At 37.0% G+C, this 15,699-nt stretch overlaps 1 protein-coding gene across 1 annotated transcript in view; it reads left to right on the top strand.

The window, feature by feature from the left end:
• Positions 1–15,699, top strand: part of SOAT1 (sterol O-acyltransferase 1) — an 81,511-nt gene that overhangs the window by 24,405 nt on the left and 41,407 nt on the right. Inside the window, exon 3 of the mRNA XM_072648525.1 lies at positions 5,502–5,560. Within this exon, the coding sequence (XP_072504626.1) occupies positions 5,502–5,560 (59 nt within the window). The remainder of the gene's footprint in view (positions 1–5,501; positions 5,561–15,699) is intronic.

Here is a 15,699-nt window from a genome sequence, read left to right as displayed (position 1 = left end):
CCGCCCCTGAGGCCTGCTCTGGTCCTGCTCCTCCCATTGCTGCGCAGCCAAGGCTGGGCTATGCTGTACTCTGTGTACCAATGCGACAGACCTTTCCCATCAGCCTTCCAGGTCACCCTGGGCTGGAAATATCCTCTACTCCGTTGTTTGTGGCTTCTGCTGCTCTAGAATTTGTTGAGAGGCATTCTTAACAGGTATTTTCTGGGCTGTGGGGGAAGAGCTAGTATACGTGTGTCTTTATACTCCACCATCTTGGTTCCGCCCCCATCTGTGTTTTCTTTCACATATGAAAATATGTTTTGCACAACTGCACATGTAAAACATATCAAATTGCTTGCCTTCTCAAGGAGGGGGAGAATTTGGAACTCAACATTTTAAAAAATGAATGTTATTTTTATATGTAATTGGAAAAATATTTTTTAAACAAACACTGAATTATAAGATACTTGTCCAAAAACCTCTCAGAATGGTAGAACTGATTCTTGGCCTAAATAAATCTCCATATCTAGATGCATAGAATTATTCTAATAACACTTGTTTGCTCCTGTGTACATACTGTATATCTACATTATTTAATCTAAGTGTCAATTTGGCTTCATGAGTATTACTGACGCTTGGTGTGATGAAAACATGATTGGATTTCAGGTCTTTGAGACTGTATTTTATACAAAAGAAACTAGTTGAGTGAAAGCAGGCTGGTGTGTGGGTGGGAGAGAGTAGTATGGTATACGAGGAGTGCCAGGGAAGGGACAGAAGACTTGATAGAGAACATTTGGGTGAAGATCAGTGGAGGCAGAAGTAATGATATCATGAGACTATTCTATAGACTACCTAGAAAGAAAGAAGAATCTCTGTCCTCATTTTTCTTTTCTGTCATTCTACTTCCTCCACACCTCTTCTCCCCCACAGACTACAGAACAGCTGATAATGTCTTTATTTATTTACCTTAGTTATGATTTTAACTCTGGGAGTGTGGTACATACATACATGTATACACACACCTTCAGAAGAAGAAATGGTTCCAAAAATTAGGATAGTGTTTAGGCAGAGTAGTCAGTGTTAGGTCAGTGAAATCTAATGTACTGGTCTCCAGATCATCAGTTAAAAAAAAAAAAGGGTTGAAAAAGCACCTGTGGTATATGGATATGTACGCATATATTTACAAATTATATATTCATGAGCTGTTGTCCTAATATACAGTGTGTCCCTCAGTGGGGATTTAAGCTTTAATAATTCACTAATACTTGGAAGTATAAATATTACTTTTAAAAACATTTGAAAGTTTAAATTTCTTTTATACTTTTAAATTTTGTGAATTTTGAATAATATTTTTAAATGCATTTTATACAATTTATAAAATTGTAGTGTATTACAAATGTATTACAGAATAATACATTTAAAAACAATTAAATACATTTTAAAAATTTAACAAGACAGAGCACCTTGTCATTATGCATTGAGTATATGACAGATTTTGGATGACTCTCAGACAAGTGGATTGATAGAGGAGAGCCTCTTGCTTGCACCTTGGTCACCTGAGTTATCTCCATTTTTTGGTGGGGTTGTGTCAAATTGTCATGCGTCCATCAAAACCTCATTTTGGATGATGCTAAAACTAGGATTACAATCCTTTCAGGTTAGTGGGAGATAGATCACCAGCGTCTTATAAAGAAAAGTCAAAAAATGAGAGCTAGTTTCTCCAAATTTTATGGAGAAACTTCACTTGAATGTGAAAAAGGAGAGTTCACTAGGTCAGTCAGAAATACCTTGCCTAATGACAGGCATAGGAGTAGCTATAATTATGGTAGAGAACATCATTGGCCAAAATTAGAGACTTTCTCACGAGAGGAAGCATTCCCTCTGAGGAGCAACTATGAGAAATCTGGATTACATGGGTGTCAGTGACAATAGAATTGGAAAGATTTTGATGCAGTTAAGAGAAATAGGCAGATGGAGAGCATCAGTGGAAAAGTTCTTTTTATTTTATGGGGTTTAATAAAAGCATCATGGCAGACTTGTTTATGGAAATATAAAAAATGTTTTGGGAGTGGCCAGACATCTAAATAGACTTATTCTATATTTGTGGGCTCTACATTTCAATGAAGAGGGATGAAGTTTAGTGTTCTGCATGGATATAAAATTAAGGATGTTGGTAGAGATAGGGTAGTAGAGGATGAGATTAGATTGGAAGTTTGCAAGGGCTTAAAACTGCAAGAATCTAAACAGAAAATAGGACAGTTTATATTTTTGTTGGTGTGTAGGAATAAAGGAAATAAGATTTAAGTAGAAGAGGAGTTTTTGAAGGTAAAGATTTTGTGATGACAGAATCTTGACTTGAAAAATATGCATTGTTCTATATTCTGTTTAGATCATTTTTTTTTTTCAGCTAAGTGGCATGGTGGATAGCATGTTAGACCCAGAATCAAGAAGACTTGATTACAGATCTGGCTTCAGTTACTAGCTGTTTCTTGCTGGTCATGTCACTAAGCCACACCTGCCTCAGTTTCTTCATCTGTAAAATAGGGTTAATAATAGCACCTGCCTCCCAGAGTTGTTGTGATAAAATGAGATAATTGTGAAGCTCTTCACAAATCTTAAAGTTCTATATAAATGCTTGCTCTTGAAACAGGAACTCACATAAATACTATCTAAGGGCAAAGAACTTTTTCTTGCTTTTTTTTTCCTAGAGCACTACACTTATTTTATAGCAAGTTATTTTATAGCAAGCAGTATGAATTAAAATAAAGAGTTCAAGGGAAAGAAAGCTTCAGTTACCTAAAGAATTGACGCATTCAGAACATTACATTTTCCATCAATGTCAGATAGTTGACATTTTTCTTAGTGTAGAGAACTGTTACACTGGTGATATAAGTAGCTTAAAAGCTAAAACCTCTTAGGAATTAAATTAATAAGAAGAGACTTAATGAAAGTCTTAAATGGCCGTATTTAAAGATTATTTATTGTGACATTATATTTTGGTTAGAAAATAACAAATTAAATTCTAACGTTCTCAGGCAGTGATATCTGGTCAAGGCAGTTAGATCAAACATGACACAACCTTCAAAACCTGGCTTATCACTGTTTCAGGGTTGACTGTGTTTTGAAGCCTTGGGTTGACTTATGAGTTAAGCATGCCGCTGGCTCTTTTAAAGTATTGGATATTATCTCTGGGCATTTTTGTTTAGCTTTATAGACTTGCAAGAAATTCGGATAACAAGAAAAGAAAATGTTTTTCCCCCGAATCGTATAAGATTAGTTTTTTTCAGGGTGAAAAATGGAATTTGACTTTTTATTTTGTTTATGTTTTTATTTCATGTTTGTGACTTTAATATCTTATTTTTAATCAACATTCAGAACAAAGACCATTTTAATTTTTAGGCTCGAATTCTCCTGGGGCATTGTTGTTTCATTTTCATTGTCGTCTTCCTAAACTTCCTAATACTTTTGGAAGCATACTGTCAACTTGTGGTTGAGAGTGATGGGCTTTTTTTTTTTCTTCAAGTCTAAGGCAAAACATTAAAGCACTTGGCTTGAATAGCTGAATTAGTTCAGGAGCACACTTTACATTTGTGTAATATCTACTCTGACGTAATCATAGTGAGTGAAACATTGGATGTAGAGGCCTATTTCCAGTTGGAGGAAGGAAGGAACAAGCATTTATTATGTACATACCACGTGGCAGGCACTTTGCTAAGTTATGGGGATGTGAATACAAGGAAAAAAAAACTGTCTAGACCACATGTAGAAAGAACAGAAATGAGGGGAATGGGGGATGAAGTCCAGAGGAAATAGAGAACAGGGCCAGGAGAAAAATGGGGAAAAATGTACTACTTACCTTTATGAAATTGGACAAGGTATTTTGATGACATTGTGAGCTGCATTTTGTAAACTTAATCAGTGATACCTTTCTAAAAAATCAGTAGCCTGTTGTCTTTTGTGCATTTATAAATGATTTGTTAATGTACTGATGAAAGGGTAAAGGAAAGTACAAAAGGTTTTTGGGTTTTTTTTGTCAGCATTACTGGAGGTGGCATTCTATCTCTTTCCCACCCCCCCCCATCCCAATTTGTTGAATAATTTAACTTCAGTTTCCATATCGCTTGGAAACAGGGAATAGAATATGGCAGTATTAGAAGCAACAAGATATTCAGCTAAAAAGTTAGATTGACATACTGAGAATGGAGCCTAATAGACTAATAGGATTTTGCTTCTCAAGAGTCATTGAACAAAGTTTTTTCGGTTTGTTCTGTGTGGTTTTTTTGGAGGGGGGAAGTGGGCAGGGTAGGAAATGCTTCAGGAAGTTCTTTTATCGGCTTGAGAGTTGATCTACTTCTTGAAGCCTCAAGGCCATTTCCATTAGCCTAAAATCTGCAATTCATACTGCTTGCTATAAAATAACTTTTCCCACTTAAAAAAAAAAAGTGTATGGATAATATTGAGATCTTTATGCAATTATGTTTATGCTACTGTTAATAATTCTCTACTTTAAGATTTAAATGAGAACAGTAAAAGCCTTGTTTTATGTAGCCCCTTTTTCAAAGCACTTTCACAGATGACTTATAATTTTTATTGTCTTAGTTATGACAGATAACTAAAAATGAGCTAATGAAAAATCACTGTAAAGCCTTGGATTTTAAAATGACTCTGAGGTACTAGTTCACACCTATCAGATTGGCTAATATGATAGAAAAGGAAAACGACAACTATTGGAGGGGATTTGGAAAAACTGGGACGCTAGTTCACAACTGGAGTTGTGAACTTCACCATTCTAGAGATCCAACTATTCTAGAGAGCATTTTGGAACTGTGCCCAAAGGGCTGTAAACTGTGCATACTTTTTGACCTAGCAGTACACACTAGTGATCCACATCCCAAAGAGATCCAAAAAAGGGGGAAAAAGACTTCCATGTACAAAAATATTTATAACAGTTCTTTTTGTGGTGGCAAAGAATTGGAAATTGAGGGGATGCCTATCAATTGGGAAATAGCTGAACAAGTTGTGGTATGTGATTGTGACGGAATACTGTTACATTGTAAGAAGTGATGAGCAGGATGATTTCATAAAACCTGGGAAGGGTTACATGAACTAATGCAAAGTGAAGTGAGCATAACCAGGAGAACGTGGTATGCAGTACCAGCAATATTGTAAGGTTAATCAACTGTGAATGACAGCTATTTTTAACAATACAGTGATCTAAGACAGTTAGAACTCATGGAGTCTGAGTGCAGATCAAAGCATGCTATTTTTAAAACTTTATTTTTCTTGATATTTTTATGATGGAGGAATCTGTGTTTTCTTTTGCAATGTGACAAATATGGAAATATATTTTGCATGACTATACATGTATAACCTATGTTAAATTGCCTTCTCAAGGAGAGGGGAAAGAAGGGAAAGAATTCAGAATGCAGATTTTTAAAAAAGTGTTAAAACTTGTTTTTATATGTGTGGGGAAAAAAGATGAAAACTTTTTAAAAATGAAATCTTGGGTTTTTCCTCTTCAGGTCAAGTTGACTCTGAACAGCACCTGACACGGAAGATACTGTTAACAGCAGAAGCAGAGGTAAGTAACCCCTGGCTTCTCTCAGAACTAAAATGTAACTTTTGTGCAAAAATGATTGTATTTGAAGTTACAGGAATTGAGGGTCAAAGTGTGAAATCAGGTTAGACATGTCTAAGGGTATTGTACCTAAAGGGAATTGCTAAATTTTTTTTTCTGATGTCATTTTTGCCTCCTGCAATGGATAAAACCAAGGCTTAACTCTTCCGTGAGAAGAAGAAAGTTCCTATCCCAGTCACCTTCTTACAGTTTTTGGTGAAGGTTAGTAAAATGTAATTAGATATAGACGGTTGGGCTTTTGAGACTTTTATTTTAGTCTTTGTGCTGTCTGGAAGATTTTTTTGGTAGTATCATGACCCTAGAGGCCATGAAGTCCAGCCACCCTCATCTTATAGGTGAAGAAACTGAAAAATAGAAAGTGACTTTCCTGACATCACTCAGCTAGTTAATATCTAAATAAGATTTGAAACCAGGTCTTTCTGGCTCAATCCCATGTTCTATCGCCATGTCTCTCTTCTTTTCTCCAAAAAACCCCAAAACTTTTGATTTTGTCTTTCCTGTTAAATTTCTCTCCTTTATAGAAAGGAGATTTCAAACCTGAACTTGAGTTTAAAGAAATACCACACTTATCTACAGTTTAACTTAATCGCCTTCAGCCATATCCATATTAGCCATGAACAGCAGAAAAGGCTGTGGAGCATTCAGAAAAATAGTGGCTCCCCAGACCCAAGTACTTGACCAGAGATAGATAGGTAGACAAATTCTGAAGGATATCTGTTCATGTATTGTTTATAAAAAATTTACTGATTTCACAAGTTTGATCATCAACCCCTCTGGTGATTCTTCCTGATCTCCAACTGAGAGATTAGAGAAGGAAGGGGGTGGAAAAGAATTACTGCCAGGAGCAGACTAGCTGATGTGGATGAGTAGGCAGAGACCCTGAGGTCCAGTGCCTGAGTGAACCCTAAAGACATTGTTACTGTGTTGTGACACAGTCATGAGACTGAGTCTTCAAATGAAGGTCTGTGGAAATAAAACACAGTGTTAGCATTTAATATGTGTAAATTTCTGGTTATCTGGAAACTTCACCTATCTGAAATAACCTCATTCTCTAAAAGTTTTTCTGATTGATTGGTATCCTCTCCGTTTCCAATTCTTTGCTGCTATAAAAATGGCTGCTGTAAATGTTTTTGCACATAAGAGTCCTTTCCCATCTTTCTTTGATCTCTTTGGGTATATAGACCTAACAGTGATATCTCAGGGTCACAGGATATGTATAGTTTAATGGCTTTTTTTTGGGCATAGTTCCAGGTTGCTTTCTAGAATGATTAGACAACTAATTCACCATTCACAACTCCACCAACCTTACATTAGTGTAACTATTTTCCCCATTTGCTCCAGCATTTGTCATTTTTGGGGGGAGGGGGGCATCTTAGCCAGTCTGTTGGGTATGAGGTGGTGGTACCTCAGAGTTATTTTAATTTGCATTTCTCTATTAGTGATTTAAAGCATTTTTTCATGACTACTATTAGCTTTTAAAACTTCCTGTTCAAATCTCAGTCAGTTGGGAAATGGCTCTTAAGTCTCATAAATTTGATTTAGTTTCCTTTATCAGAGAAACTGTTTACAAATATTTTTCCCCCAAAGAGTTTTCCTGCTTTTCTTTTAATTTTAGCTGCATTGATTTTGTTTGTGCAAAACCTTTTTAAGTTCTTTGTAGGCAAAATTGTCCATTTTACTGCCTATGAACCTCTTCTCTCTCTCTGACGAATTCTTCCCTTATCCATATGTCTGACAGGAGATTTGTTCTGTGCTCTATTAATTTGCTTATGGTATCACCCTTTATGTCTAAATTGTGTCCCCACTTTGAGCTTATCTTGGTAAACAGCTTCAAATGATGATCTCTACCTAGTTTTTACCGGACTGCTTTTCAGTTTTCCTAGTAATTTTGCTCAAATAATGAGTTCTTGCCCAAGTAGCTGAGATCTCTGTGTGTGTCAAACTCTAGGTTACTGTGCTCATTTTATTGGCTTCTGTTTATTGTATACCTAATCTGTTTCAGTGATCAACCACCCTATTTCCTATCCAGCAACAAATTTTTCTGTGATTACAGGTTGATAGTAAAGTTTGAGATGTAGTACTGGAAGGCTCCTGTCCTTCTGGTTGTTCTCCTCCCCCAACCCCTTTACAATCTAACAGGAAAGAAAGCATGAAAACAAATATATGCAAAACGGTCTATAGACAGGATAAATAGAAAATAATTTACAGGAGGGCCCTAGCATTAAAAGGGATTGGGAAAAGGCTTCCTGTAAAATAATGGATTTTAGTTGGGACTTTAAGGGATCCCAGGAAGCCAGTAGACAGAATTGAGGAGGAAGATCATTAATGGCAGCATGGAGTGGAGAGATGGACTCTTACTGGTGGACTAGCCAGGAGGCCAGTGTCACTGGATGGAAGAGTGCATAGTGGTGAGGAAAGTGTGAGAAAACTTAGGAAGTTAGGAAAGGCCCAGTTACCAAGGCCTTTGAAACCCTAATAGAGGATTTTGTATTTGATCCTGGAAGTAGTAGGGAGCCATTGGAGTTTATTGAATAGGAGGGTGATGTGATTGGACCTGCACTTTAGGAAATTTAAGTGGCTGAATTCAGGATGGATTGGGGCAGTGGGGGGAGCCAGACAGCCAAACTCACCAAACACCTATTGTAGTCATCCAGTTGGGGGTGGTGAAAGCTGCACTGAAGATACATGAGATGTGGAGATATCAAAGAGTGTGGATATGTGGAGGGTGAGAGAGTGAGGACTCCAGGATGACTTCTAGGTTGTGAGCCTGAGATCTGGGAGGATGATGTCACCCTCAGGACTAGGCAAGGGAGGAGGAGAAGGGAGAAAGATAGTAAGTTCCGTTTTGGACTTGTTTAAAGTGTCTTATGGACATCCACTTGGAGATTTTTAAAAGGCATTTGCTGACGTAAGACTCGAGGTCAGCAGAGAGGTTAGGGCAAGGATAGGTAGATTTAAATATCATTAGCATAGAAATAGTCATTAAACCTATAGGAACTGATGAAATTATCAAGTGAAGTAGTATAGAGGGAAAAGAGACAAGGGCCCAGGACAGAACCTGAGGACACCCACAGTTAGTGGTTGTGACTTGGATGAGGAGCTAGCAAAGGAGACTTGAGATGTAGTGGTCAGATAAGGAAAACCAGGAGAAAGTGGTGTCCTGTAGAGAACCCAGTATTAAATAAGAGAAAGTGAGTGAGCAGCAGTGTCAAAGGTGTGCAGAGGTCAAGCCGTCAAGTATCTGAGTGCCTTTACCCAGGGAAGAGAAGCACATTTAAAAAACAAGCGAACAAAAAGCACAGGTCACAGTTACAACTCTGAAAAGGTTCACTCTTTGAAACAAGGTGAGCTGTACTTGAAATAAAGAACTATATGTGGTATATTCAGACCCCCCCCCAGATATCCTGTTTTAGTAGGTAAGCTGTTTTGTCATTAACTTACATCTAGGACATATTTATATTCTCTGTGCTATTTTTTCCTTTGATGAATATGAACTTTCTGGATTAACTCAATGAGTCCATCCCCCAGTGTGGGAGTAAATGAGAGGCATTTCGGTTCAGGGGAAAGGGCCCTGGCTTCGAAGGCAGGGCCTGGGTCAGACTCTCCATCTCCCATTTTTTTATGTGACCTTGGGCATCCTTTTCAGTAAAGTAAGAGGATTGGACCAGCTGGCCTATGAGCTCCTTCTTGCCTGCAGTCTGTGATCCTTTTTTTGTATTCTGATTTCTATTAAAAATATTTCTTTAGAACAAGGAGACAGTCTTACTTCACTCAGCATTTTAAATCGATGTAGCAGAGGATATTACACAATTCAATAAGTGACCAAACTGTGAGTAAGAATCGGATGACAGAGGGAGTTGCAAATTAACACAGCTCTTCTTTAGTACTGACATTCTGAGTAATACATTTGGAGAGGTTTCTTTCCCCCCCAGAGAGATTGCCTGAAAAAAGCATGTTTACATGATTTGATAAATATTTGAAGTAAAGATTGTATATGAATGTAAAATAACCTGTATATTAAAACTTAGAGTACTTAAATCTTAACAGAATTCATGTAGTTGAGAGGCAGGTCTGGTGCAGTAGTTTCCAGGTATTTTTGGGCTAGAAACATTTCAGCATCTTTCTCTTTCATAATATTCCTCTAACTCTTGTTAGTTGTGTGTTAGCCTCTGCTTTTGTCCCATGAAAGTGTGGCTTTGCCTTTTCCCCTACTTTTTTCTCTTCTGCCTGATTTCTTCTTGTTTAGCATGAATATTATGTAAATGAGTAAATCTGTAAAATAATTTTATGGATGTCTTTATGATGAAAATATTGTTTCCGTCCCTTGGAGTTGAATTTATCTAATTAAAATATTAGGTAACTGGTATGGCACTATACCAGGAACCTTGTCCATATTTGAGTTTTATTGGTACTCATTTTTCTTACTGGTAGGAGGATCTTGGGAAAGTTGCTTATAACCTCATTCATTTTTCTTCCCTGTTCCTTCTCTCATAGTCAATAGTCTTTTCATTACTGAGTATTCTCATGTCTAAGACAGGGATGGTAATCGTCTTCACAGGGATGTTGTATCAAATAAGATTGTGTTGGCACTTTGAAAAAGTGCAAAATGACATAAAAGTCACTTGTTAAATGGATATTGAGAAATATTTTTATAGAGAGAAATACAAACTTTCTTTAGGATTTCTATTTTGGTTTTATGTATTATTATTCTAACATTTTAGCAAGAGATGGAGTATTGAAAAAGCTAGATGAAGAGTAAATAATAAAAAACCACAAACTTGGCCAGAGAAGCTATGGTGCCAGACAGGTGATAATGATGATTTCATTAACTGTTGAGATGGATTAAAACGTGATTGTGTATAGAATGTTGTAATCTAGTTCAAGTTTGCGTGGCAAATAGTGAGCAAAATTCAGATTTCATCAGTTGTTAGTTTGTATTCATACTTGTGAAGATCCTCAGCCCATGTAGGAAAGATCTTTTTTGTAATTGATACTGAAATTTATTCCTCAGTATTAGGTTTTAGGTGCCATTTTTTCTCTGCTTTCAAACTGATTGATGGAAGGAATCTTTCTTCCTTTCTTCCTTCCTTCCTTCCCTTTCTCACTTCCTCCCTTCCTGCGTCACACACAGCTCAACATTTGAATTTTGATTTGAACTTGGGTCCTCCTAACTCCAAGGTTGGTATCTCTGTGCTACCGAGCTGCCCCTGTTTGAGAGAAATCTTCAGCTTGCCAGATCTAGAGCTGAACTCTTATCTTTCTCTCCAAATTCTGCCTTTGCCAAATATCTCTGTCTGTCAGAGACACCACTTCTTTTTAGTATGGAATCTTGGCATTGTCTTGAACTCCTCTTCCTCATCCCACGTATGCCAGATGTTGCCATTTCATTCTTTGCAATATCTTTCATATCTGCCCTCTCTTTCTCACACAGCTGTCACATTGGTTCAGGCCCTCATCACCGCTCACCCAGATTCTTACAGCAGCCTCTTCATTTGCCTCCAGTCTCTCACCACTCTAGTACATCCTCCACATTTGGCAGCAGCCAAGTGATTTTCCTTAAGTGTCTTTGTGACTCCCCTATTAATCAACTCCTGTGGCTTTCTATCACCTCAAGAATAAAATAGAAGCCCCTTCATTTAGTTTATAAACTCCTGCTTATATTTTAAAACCCTGTACAACCTGGCCCCAGCCTATTTTTTCAGCCTTCTGTTTTCCACATTCCACAACCCAGCCAAATTGACTTTCTCTTTTTTTCTTCATATACCACATTGTATCTCCCATCTCTTTGCTTTGTACTGGCTGTCCCTCCATACTTGGAATGACCTCTTTCCTTTGTTGTTTGGTCATTTTCCAGTTTCGTCCAACTCTTTGTGATCCCATTTGGGATTTTCTTGGCTAAAATACTGGAGTGGTTTGCCATTTTCTTCTGCAGCTCGTTTTACAAATGAGGAAACTGAGGCATACAGGATTCAGTGACTTCCCTGAAGTCACAAAGCCAGTGTCTGAGGCTGTACTTGAATTTGGGTCTTCTTGCCTCCAGCCCTGGCATTCTATCCAATGTGCCACCTATCTGCCCTTCCTCCTTACCTTTGCCTAATAGCATCCTCTTTTCATTTAAAGTACACATCATCCATCTTCTACTGCATGAAACCTCTCTGGATTCAGCCCCTCCTTCCGAAGCTGTTAGTGTCCTGCTGCCTAAACGGTCTTGTATTACCTTGAATGTATTTGTTTTAGCTTTATAATTATGCTGCTTGTGTTTTTATATGTACTTATTTCCCTCATTAGAATGTAAACTCATTGCGAAATAGGGTTTATTTCACTCTTGGTACTTGTATCTTACAGTACTTGAGAAGGTGCTAAAAACATTTGTTGATTTTGATATGATTTGAAACACAGATTTCCCATAGCAACAATTGCAGTAAGATCTTCAGAGGAAATGGTATTGGCCAAAAAACTTGGCTGAAAGCCAGTTTAATTCTTAACTGACTTTCCTTTTTTCTATTTAAGGTAGCTTGCATCCAATTAGCCTGTTTAATAATACTTTATTCAAAGACTGACATTCATCCAGACACTTAGAGTACTTGAAGTAACGATATTATAATTCTTATAATATCCATTAGGTAGGAAGGAACCAGATGAGTATTATTATTATCATTGAGGGAATGAAGATATTCTTATAACTAGTCGTTTCTAAACTTGAGGCAGGGCCCAGGAGCTAGGCTGTAGAAACAGACAGGAGATGAGGATAAAATACTCTGCAGTCCTGGCTATAAGTCTCTCCCCCTCTATCCCTCCTCTCAGCTGTCACATTAATCTTACTAAAGCACAAGTCTCACTATGTCACACCCCCCCACTCAAACTCCAGGGTCAAAGGTAAAAACTTTACTCTTCCCCCACTCTCCCTTCATACTCTGCCATCCAGAGACACCGGCTTCTTGCTTTTCCTAGGACACCTCCATCTCCCACTCTAAGCATTTTCTCTGGCTGTCCCTCATGCCTGGAACACTTTCCCTCCTCATCTCTGCCTCATGGCTTCTTTCAGGTCTCAGCTCTAGTCCCTCCTTCTTCTAGAAGTCTTTCCCAGTCCTCCTTAATCTTAGTGCTCTCCCCCCACCCACCATTATCTCCAATTGATCCTGTCACTATCCTGGTTCTACATAATTGTCTCCCATGTTTGACTGAGCTCTCAAAGGTAGGGATTGATTTTGTTTTTCTTTGTATCCCCAGCTCTCAACACAGTGTCTGACACATGGTGGGTGTTTTAATAAGTGTTTATTGACTTGGCTTGACTATGGGGCAAATTTATGGTATTTCCATGCATGCGACTGACCATGTTCCTCTTCTCTTTCTCAAAGAATCTTTAGCAAAGGCCCATGTCTAGTTGGAAAAGTGCTAGATTTGGAATCAGAAGAACTTTGCTGTGTATGTGTATTTCTACAGAGCTTAAATGAGTAAAAAATGATGAAGCATGTTTTAATTCTGCCATTGAGAAGACAGTGATGTTACAGTTTAGGTGTTGATTTTTTTTCTTCTCAAAATCAAGCAAATAGACAAGTTTGTTTAACAGAATTTGATTAAATACCTCCTACATAGAAAAATTCTGTCCTATACATTAGGTATATGAAGAGTGAACCCAGACCTTGTTCTCAAGGAGTTTATAATCTAATTGAGCTTACATACAATTTTATTAAGGCCTTAAGTAATCATTCAGCCTCCACTGAAGTACCACGGATATGATAACTTATAAAGAGAGTATTGTCACATAAATTGTTATTGCGTTTTAACATGTCAGTTTTGTAAAAATGCAAGAACAATTGGTATTTGATGTGAAATAAGATTACAGGTCACTATCAAAAGACACATGTTCCTGGCTTATGGACCCACATGTTGCTTGTGAGACTAAATTTTTCTCAATGGAAACTAAACAGTCTAATTGAAAATCAGAGAGATATAACCTTATTCTGTTTTATTTTTCAAATAATCCCTACAGTCACATGTACCACATATTGTTATGTTCAGTTTGTGAAGTCTTAAATCTTGTACACTGTTTTACAAATTATTGAAATAGGGAAGTAGAAGAAGCATAGTTTCATGAAATCAATCAGCAGAATTCTGCCTTCTCAACTTCTTTCCTCCCTATTCCAGTGGGAAACAAAAGAAAAACAAAATGCCTGTTACAGACATCTATATAATCAAGCAAAGCAAATTTCCACGCATCTGTCGAGAGATGGGTAGCGTTTTTAATCATTAGTTCTCTAGTCATTACATTGATCAGTATTTCCAGTTTTTTCAGAGTTGTTTGTTTTTACCATATTGTTGTCAAAGTCTAAATTATTCTCCTGGTTCTGTTCAGTTCTGTTCTTTCTCTGTCAATTTGTAGAAGTCCTCCCAGATGGTTTGAAACCCTCTTCTTTCATCATTGTTTGCAACATGATAGTACTTTTCCACACTTACTGTAGTTTAGTTAGCCATTAGATTCCCATTCTTTGCCACCTCAAAAAGAGCTATAAATGTTTTTTATACATCTTTAGAGTTTATTTTGATTAGGACTAACTTAATTTACTCTTCCTTTAATTTCATCTTCCTCCATTTTCCACTTTTCCTCCACCTTCCCTGTCGAATGAAATGTATTTCTGTGTCCAACTTTGTGTGTATGTATTTTCTTCCTTTGACCAGTTCCATGAAATGATTTTGAAGTGTACCCCCCACTGACTTCCTCCTCGTTATTGTATAGATGCCTAGTTTCACAGCTTCATTATGTGAGATAATTTTCCTTAAAACTTTCCTTTCTTCTTTCCTCCCCCATCACCATTGTATTCCTCTTCTCTCTTTCTGTTCTTCTCTTAAAATCATCAAGACATTACAGAACCATTAGTTAAACTCTCTCTAAGAACCCTGATGATAGGGTTCAGAGGGGACACATATCATTTCCACATATTTAAATGTAAGCCATTTCTCTATAGTCAATTATCATTGTTCATTTGTTTTTATTGTTTTAGATTTCTCTTCATTCCTGTGTTTTTGAACTTCATAATTTTTACTCAGTTGATAAACAGATGAACAGTAATCTGTTCATCAAGAATGCTTAAAAGTCCTCTATTTCATTAAAAATAATTTTTCCCCCTGTAGGATTATACTCAGCTTTACTGGGTAAATTATTCTTGGCTGTAAATCTATATATCCTTTGCCTTTCAGAATATCATATTCCAAAGTCTTCTCTCCTTTATCGTGGTGGCTGCCAAATTATGTGTGATCTTCACTGTGGTTCCTTGATACTTGAATTCTATTTGCGGTATTTTTTCTTTGACCTGAAAGCTTTGTATTTGGGCTATGATGTTCCTGGGAGTTTTCATTTATTTATTTCAAGAGGTAGACAGTGGATGCTTTCTATTTCCACTTTGCCTTCTGGTTTAAAGAGATTTGGGTATTTTTCTTTTAAGATGTCCTGAAACACAAGGTGTCTAAACTCAACTTTTGGTCATAGGGTTTAGATAGTGATTCTAAATTTTTTTCCTCAGTCTGTTTTTCAGGTCATTAATTTTTGTTTAGATATGTAACGTTTTTCCTTTTTTTTTTTTTTTAAAGTCTTTTAACTTTGTTTTAATATTTCTTGTTATCTCATGGAGTCATTAGCTTCCATTGTAATTTTCAGGGAATTTGTTACTTGGGCAAGGCCTTGTATCTCTTGGGCCAAGCTATTGTCTGTCTAATTATTTCTTCCACTGCTGTCATTTCTTTTCCTATTTTTCCTCAAGTGCTTTCATTTTATTGATAAAAACATTTTCTACCATTTTTTTTCTTTTAACATATTCTTTCATTTTCAGGAATTCTATTTGAATTTGAGCCTGAGCTTTGTTTTTCATTGAGACTTTGCTTTTCACTGAGTCTTTGCTTGTAGATGGTTTGGAATCATTTTCTCCTGTATGTGTCTTGAGTTTTCTTGCCACTACAATACCTCTTTATTGTGATGTTCTCTTTGCTGGCTCATTCTTCCAACCCACTTCCTTGGACTTTAAGCTTGATATTAGGACTGGATTCTGCACCTTCCTAGAGGGAAGGTCTGAACTAGTTCTCTTACT

Source organism: Notamacropus eugenii, chromosome 2 (genome assembly GCF_028372415.1).
Source record: "Notamacropus eugenii isolate mMacEug1 chromosome 2, mMacEug1.pri_v2, whole genome shotgun sequence".
Lineage (NCBI taxonomy): Eukaryota > Metazoa > Chordata > Mammalia > Diprotodontia > Macropodidae > Notamacropus > Notamacropus eugenii.
Note: the sequence above shows the minus strand (reverse complement) of the source record. Positions and strands in the feature narration are given on the sequence as shown.